The sequence below is a fragment of the Megachile rotundata genome, chromosome 10, assembly GCF_050947335.1.
Source record: "Megachile rotundata isolate GNS110a chromosome 10, iyMegRotu1, whole genome shotgun sequence".
Taxonomy (NCBI): domain Eukaryota; kingdom Metazoa; phylum Arthropoda; class Insecta; order Hymenoptera; family Megachilidae; genus Megachile; species Megachile rotundata.
In genome coordinates this window covers 16374196-16381507 of record NC_134992.1, presented here as the reverse complement: position 1 = coordinate 16381507, position 7312 = coordinate 16374196, and the positions used below count along the sequence as shown (strand labels likewise).

At 43.3% G+C, this 7312-nt stretch overlaps 2 protein-coding genes across 3 annotated transcripts in view; both read left to right on the top strand.

The window, feature by feature from the left end:
* The first annotated feature begins 107 nt into the window (after nucleotides 1-107).
* On the top strand, nucleotides 108-1168 carry LOC100875613 (mitochondrial intermembrane space import and assembly protein 40-B). Its single transcript, XM_003707356.3, has one exon. It carries the CDS (start codon nucleotides 250-252, stop codon nucleotides 724-726), a length of 477 nt encoding a protein of 158 aa, XP_003707404.1. The 5' UTR covers nucleotides 108-249; the 3' UTR covers nucleotides 727-1168.
* Nucleotides 1169-1305: 137 nt separating this feature from the next.
* Nucleotides 1306-7312, top strand: part of sima (HIF-1 transcription factor component sima) — a 34094-nt gene continuing 28087 nt past the window's right edge. For both annotated transcript variants that reach the window (XM_076536641.1, XM_003707230.3), the window contains exon 1: nucleotides 1306-1882. Coding sequence is in view for 1 of the 2 variants with exons in the window: in XM_003707230.3 (XP_003707278.2) it covers nucleotides 1839-1882 (44 nt within the window). In the remaining variant the exon portion in view is untranslated. The remainder of the gene's footprint in view (nucleotides 1883-7312) is intronic.

The following is a 7312-nucleotide window of genomic DNA, read 5'->3' as shown; positions in this document are numbered from 1 at the left end:
AAAATATAATCAAAAGGAACGAAGATTTGTTCTGAGGTGCACCGATGATTGTTATGTACGCTTGAGAGCATCTTTAACTATAGCCGAAAAATACGAAGGAGAGCCTTGTACATATGTAATTCATCGTGCATCGCATAACTTATTATCATTTACTGCCGATAGTAGAAACTATCAACATTGAAATATACAGATCCCTCTCCTAAGGGGACATTTATATATTTTTTGTATGATTATATCAGCTGTTGAAATATGCCATTGATTCGTAAGGAGGGCAAAGACACTATAATATTTGCGTCGAAAGAAGACCATGCGACGCCTAGTAAAATAGATCTTCCAGAACCAGAACCGAGTCCTGGTCTCTTGTTGGCCAATGGAGAAATCAACTGGAACTGCCCTTGTCTTGGGGGAATGGCTACAGGACCATGCGGTTTGGAATTCCGTGAAGCTTTCTCCTGTTTCCATTACTCTACCGCGGATCCAAAAGGTTCGGACTGCTACGAAGCGTTCAAAACCATGCAGTCGTGTATGGTACAGTACCCTGCATTATATCGAAGTAAAGGTGCAGTCCTAGATGACCTCGACGAGGAGGGCGACCCGATGGAAGAACACCATAAAAATTTAGAGAGCGGAGACAAAGTTTCCGGTGTACAAAATAAAATGGAAAAAGAAGATATACCAGAAACTGCTAGTATCGAGAAAGGAGTAGAACGAACTAACGCTAAATAAACGATTGTTATTTCGCCAGTACAAATATAAATGCAATGCGGTTGCATTGCAAACTACCTAAAGTAAATTTTTTACCGAGACTTAACACGATAGGATCTCTGTAGTTCCCGCAAGAAATAGATGCGTGTGCGATCGAGTATTTTCGAAAGAAAAAGTACCCGTTCTTAATTTTTCGATAAAGTTATAGAACAGTGATAGGCAATTGCGTTTGCGACGGTTAATTTGCCTATCGCTATCGTAGAAGATAAAACTCCCGTTGTTCTAAACACAACTGAAACATTGCATTTGCCTGCAGTTTCAATTTTACTTAATTTTTGTTTAAAAGCTAAAAGTGAACAATTGAACGTGCAATCGATACACATTATTTCTCGTTGACTCGCAGCTTATTGTACATACTTTGTACATTGTGATCAATAAAATACTTGTACGAATAAACAGATAACCTCCTTCTGTCGATGTGTAATAGTGACGCATGGTTCAAAAAGAAAGATAAGTTTTCGTCATGGGCGATAGAAAGTTTTGAACAGCCTTAGTTCTTTACCGCGCGACGACGAGTCGTACTGGTTGACGTTATGACCGTTCGATGGCGGTACGTACGGTAAAGAAGAACGAGAACGGCATGACGTCAACTGTACAGTTTGCTCCCCTCCTTCGTTCCAACCCTTTGGACAGTCGGTCCTCTCGTGTATACAACCTCTACCACCACGTCGCGATCGTTTACCACCACCAGCACCGTTGTACTGGTCTCGCTACCACTACTTGCTAGCTTCACCATCGTCATCGTCATCGCCATCACACCATGAGTGTGGCGTTCGTCGAGCATTTCGTGCGGGTGAAAGAAGGATGTGTTTTCGTTTCGCTCGGTTAATACGAGTAACCGAGCAGAGGTGACGTCGCGTATTCAGTGTGAAACGTATGTTTGTGCATCGATTTCAATAACGCGGAACAGACTCGTAGCGAGCAAAGTACAATCATAGACGATTGAGAACGAAAATTTCGTGACGAGTCGAAGCGGGAGTACACGCTGGATACGTTCCTTGGCAGTGACCGAGAGTGTCCCAGGGTGTTGTACCAAAGGAAAAAAATCTTTCTCGTCAATTTTTCGATTCACGATGGAATCGCACAAGAAAGAGAAGAAACACAAGGAGAAAAGAAGGTGAGTGGAATCGTACAAAAATACAAACTCAGCGGTATCCGTATGGACGCACCGCTACGTCGGCTGCACCTCTAATTTTTCGTGGTTTTTCATTCGTTACTCGAATCGTGTCATTACATATAGCATTCGGTTTTACATGATCATGTACTACGTAAACACTGTTTTGGATGTCCGAATGGATGAACACCAAAGAACAAATTCTGTTTGTCGCGCGCGCGCATGTCGTATTGTATACGCGTGAGTGAATGCGTGCATGTTGACGCAATCGCGTTTCCTTCGAGTTGATGACTCTCTCTCTCTTTCTCTGTCAGTGTCTCTGCTTCGTCGTCTGTCTGTCTCTTTTCGTCGGCTGATATATTCTCCCCTCCACCGGTTACAAGATTACTTATGGTCTCTTCTCTCTAATAATCCGATCTCTTTTCATTCGCTCTACAACCACGATTGCGCATGTGTGCGGGTATGCGTGTGAGCGAACAAAGAAGGAAAAAAGGTCTCCCGCACCGATAGAAAATGCAGTGATAATTTATCGAATGGATTCGAAACTGGCTCTTAGGTAGGGTCGTTAGGTTAGGTATATCGGAGAAAACCTGCGTTGAAAACGGTAGGATTTTCTGAGTGGGGATTCGACGATTTCTCTTTTTTTCTGTCTTTTATATGGAACGTTATTTGAATGGAAAATATACATACATACGAATCCATCATTGTATTTGACACAGATGTCCTTGCGATACCGTGTTCCTTTGGGATAATTCCATTCTAAGGCCAAAGAGCGAGCTCCGTTGCCTTGTGTATTGTATATCGTGTCGCGATAAAGAGAAACAAGAAGTTACGTGCTAAATTGTATGCCATACATACTTGTTTTCGTTCCTCTTTTTTTCTTTCGCGCGCATTCCGCGCGTTCGTCTAACGCCGAGGTTACGAATCTGTTCGTTAGAATGGCGCTAGAGTAGCTGCTGGACTCGATACACTCTCCGAATAAAATAATCGATCGCGGCCATAACCTAAAAACGCCGAACTTTTCGAGTCGAGCAACGTGTTTTGACGTTGTTCGTAAAAAAATAACAAACTGTAGAAACGCAAAAGCGTCGCACACGTGCGAGATAGATAAAAACTTTTTTCCCGATTGGTAAAAATAGTCACATCGTTTTTCTTCGAATCAGTGAAATTCAGATAAATCAAGAGCGCCAACGTCACGCGTACCGTGTATGTTAATTTCAAAGCGGTCGCATAATCAAAGCAACCGCTGAGATAAAGCACTCTCTTCCCTTATTTATATGTATCGGTGCTTGCCCCGTAAGGTCTTTTACTTTTTCTCGGAAATAATTAGTTCGAAAATATGTATCTTCGAATTCAGATGGTCGATTTTGACCGGTTACAGATTATCTGCCGTTTCGAGAAATCGATTTTGTCTCGATCGATATCGTAACGTATCAAGAAATTGATAAAAAATTTATGACTTCGAGAAGAGGAGCAAGCCATGTGACTTATTCGCTGACTGAAAATTTAAAACGCGTTTTCTTTTCTTTTTCTTTCTTGGATCATTTGTATAGCGGTTCCACAGACATTCAGTAGGAAATTTTACTTGAAGCGCACAGTATACTGGAATAGTGGGATGATAGTGCGCTCGCACAAGAGACAGACAGATATTATTCGCTTAAATAGTGCGATTAACTCGAAAATAGTGTAGTCTCAACTTCTGAGAATGAACGTAAATCAATTTCGGTCGGCGAACAATCTTGATGCATTGTGTTAACGAAGAACGAAACAAGTTAACAAAGAAGAAAAAAACGATCGTATCTCGATCGACACAGAAGCGCATTTATAGAATTCGAAGGATGGTATCTGTAATGTAACGCGGCGTGTTGAGTTATTACGTGAATATGTATATAATGACCGTTGTTCGTGCGGTCAGCTCGAGGGAAGGGAGAAAAGAACTCTCTCTGCTTCGGGCTACGCGTATAGTAGTACACGATGTGTTTCCCTCGCGCGATATATAAAGAATACACTCGCACATAGAAGACACACGCGCATTCATTTGTATACGTATTCTGGAGCAACGGCTCGACCTTCTGGAAACTTTCTTTTTGAATTCTTCCCGTGCAGGCCATTAACAAACTGTTTATACGTCCGAATAACTATTGAAGCTGAACTATTTTTAGCTCCGCGCGCTCCTTCGTCCAAGCTGTCACGTGATCTATCGAAGCAGTAATTTCAGGAAATTTTCTTCCATACCGTTTCTGCTTAATCATCTCGTCGGAATTCCTCGTATCTACACAATTAAGAGCAACGAAAAGTATCTTTGGATACACGTACCGTAATCGTTATGAAACGTTTTTATTTTTCGATCAGTTTGTTAATACGTTCGCTGGCGCAGTGAAAATATGCATTGTCTGACGCATTAAAGCGCTAGTTATTATGTAATCATGCGAGGTACAAATTGAAGTATTTACTTTTCCTCCTAACAGAATTGATACGAGAGATATTTCGGACGTAAAGTTCTATAGATACAGATATCTTCACCGATTCGATGACCCCTACAACGTTTCAGTATAAGCTAGTATTAACAGAATAAAATGTTCGAATATATTCAAAGGAGAAGTAATCTCCATGGTTCACGCAAGTTTCCATGAAAAATGTAGCGTTCGAAATGATATTTTTCGGGCCGACCATAATCCAAATTCTAAGTTAGGAGCAATCGAGATTCTATATTCCGCACGCAGAGGTTGAAATGGTCTTAGGGATACGTGGGTCACCAATTTTCAAACATTTATGATCGGACGTTTTCCTAAACGATCAGCTTAGCGCTGACTGTACTACGTAGATACTTAGAGTCAGGTTTCGTTTCCGCGTTTATTCGAGATAATTTACTTGATCAAGGCCGATCGCGGCAACAAAGTATTCCCCAGCACGTGCCACATTCTTTCTCTATCTTACCTGTTGACACAGCTATGTATGGCTTGGTGCATTTTCTTGTTTCCATACAATGGGCAAAAAAGAACAATTATGGAGATATTTATTGTTATTACGATGACTCCGCTTGACCTTTCCAATGTTCTGCTGCATCGCAGTTTGAAAAATTGCTCATCAATTATTTTTCGAACTGAGAATTTTACGAACATATGTGATAAATGTCAAGTTCCCTTATCGTTTGTTGCGCTTACGTGTTTCTAGATAGCTTTTAGATTCCGGGATTTAAAACTTCCAATTCCCGTTTTGCTAAAATGGCGAAACCGAGTTCAATACGATTTTACTCGACATAATTCAATTCGACACAGTTTGGCTTAACGTGATTCGACATGGCGCAATTTGACTCGGTTCGACGTGATGCAATTTTATGCAACTCGGTTCTACGTAAAATCGACGAAACGAGGATTTAGAAATTGTTTTGTCCGTCAACTGGCTGTTTAAATTATGCTTGCTCATAGATACCGTAAATCGATTTGCAGGGTCGGCTATGCACGAAGTTTAGGCATGGGTTATAAGACTTGCGATACGAAAAAGTGTACTGCAGTATTTATTTGTTTTGTAATAGCCTGGCTATTATCGATAAGTAAAACGTATAAAAATATCTTGCAAGAGTCGTTTCGGTATTTTCTCGAGTGCCGTATCAAAAGCCTATCTTCCATCTACCGTGTTATACGAGATTCCGTAAAATTTTCTAACCGTTTTAAACCCGTCATACAACTATCCGTACTTGGGCCAAATCACGACTTGTTCGCAACAAAGATACCTTCGTAGACCTTGAACAACCTGCGAAACGACATTAGAAACCCGGAACAGATCTAATCGTCGACGAGACGAATGCTTCTTCTCGACGACCAACTGCTAGCCTGGCAGATCTCGTCTTGTTGATATCAATCCGTCTACGTCAATCCGAGATTTCGTAGAACGGTAACGTAGAACGGTAGGGGTAAAAGCTCGAGCCACGATGGTCGTTCTCCACGAGCAAAAAAGGAGGAACGTCAGAGAAACAACATCTGTATCGAGCGATATCTTAACGTATCGTTATCGGTCTCGAGATATTCATCGGTTTCAGGTGTACTTGCTTTTCAGTATCGCGTCCAACAGTCGTACGATTCGATCTCGAGTCGGACAACGGCTCGGCAACGCGGTTCGGGTACGAGGCCACGAGAATGGTCTCTGTCTTTCCAGCAGGAAATCGAATCTGCTCAGACGATCTACGTAATCGCGAATTCGACGACGGATCGACTACGATAAAGCGTTCGAAACGCGGGCGAGTCGAAAGAAAGAGACGAAACGAAGAAGACACGCGTGTTGCACGAGCGAAGAAAGGAACGGGGTCACGGGAAGTAGGAGGCAGAGCGGTGAGCGAAAGGAAGAAAAAGAAGAAGGGTCGTGGGTAGAGTCGAGTAAGAAGGGGACGATAAAATAGGACAAGAGTTTTATTCGTCATAGCCTCGTGTAACGGGAACAGGAGAGGCAGCCTCGTAAAAAAAAAAAGGAAAAAGAAAGATCTCGGGGAATCGGGAGGTTCCGTCCACGATAAAAAGTCTCGGAAGGATTTCGAGAAAGATGATCGCTCCACGTGTGCTGCAGCGGATCGATGGTGGGTTGCCCGATAACGAGACGACCCTGGGTCATTGCTCCGAGTGGCTTAATGGCCAGACGGACTACGCGAACTTCTACGATCAGGATGAGCCCACTCTTCCACCCTGTCGATTCGCTAGGGGACCAATCCGACCCATTAACCAGGATCCGCACAGATCTTTCGCCCCCGGACCTTATCACTTTGGGACTCTGCCCTACGAGGCTTTACCCTGCACGGTGCCCTCCGTCGACCAATGCGGTGTGTTCAGAGATTGTTCTAAAAACGTGGTGTACGGCCCGTCCAGAAACTGTCGATCGGACCCTGTAGACGTTGAAGATCTGGCTATGTGCTTCGATACGGACAAGTCCCAGAATTGCCAGGGACAAGCCTACAGACAGGTCCTCGGTCGTCAGTTTCGTCGAACCAGATCGAAATACGATGAATATTCGACGAAGTTGACCAACAGGCAGTTGGTACCCGCGAACGATTTGGCTCAAACGAATTGGATTGATGCGAGCTTCTGTCAGAATTGTCCCCAGGCGTTCGCTTTTTGTACGGAAGAACGATGGCTGCAGTGTCCCGTCAGCGATCGTTGCCCCCTCTACGACGATGGCGTTTACTACCCGGACGGTACGAACAATATCCTGCCACCGTGCTTTTACGAGGATCTCCGAAACGAATACGGTTACAACGAGGACGAACAGCTTCTCGAGGACTACTTGTAAGTGCACGGTCGTAAGCTTTCGTCTGTGTGACCGTCGTTAGAGAACTCTGATCTGCCGTCCGTGTACTAAACGTTGGACAAATGCGCTCGAGTTTTCCTTTTATGGAGGCTATGCTGCGTTTGGTAGGTTCCTTTTCACGCGATTAAGCCGAAAATC

Coding starts and splice junctions, on each gene's coding strand:
- LOC100875613 (XM_003707356.3), top strand. CDS start 250: ATGCCATTGATTCGTAAGGAGGGCAAAGACACTATAATATTTGCGTCG.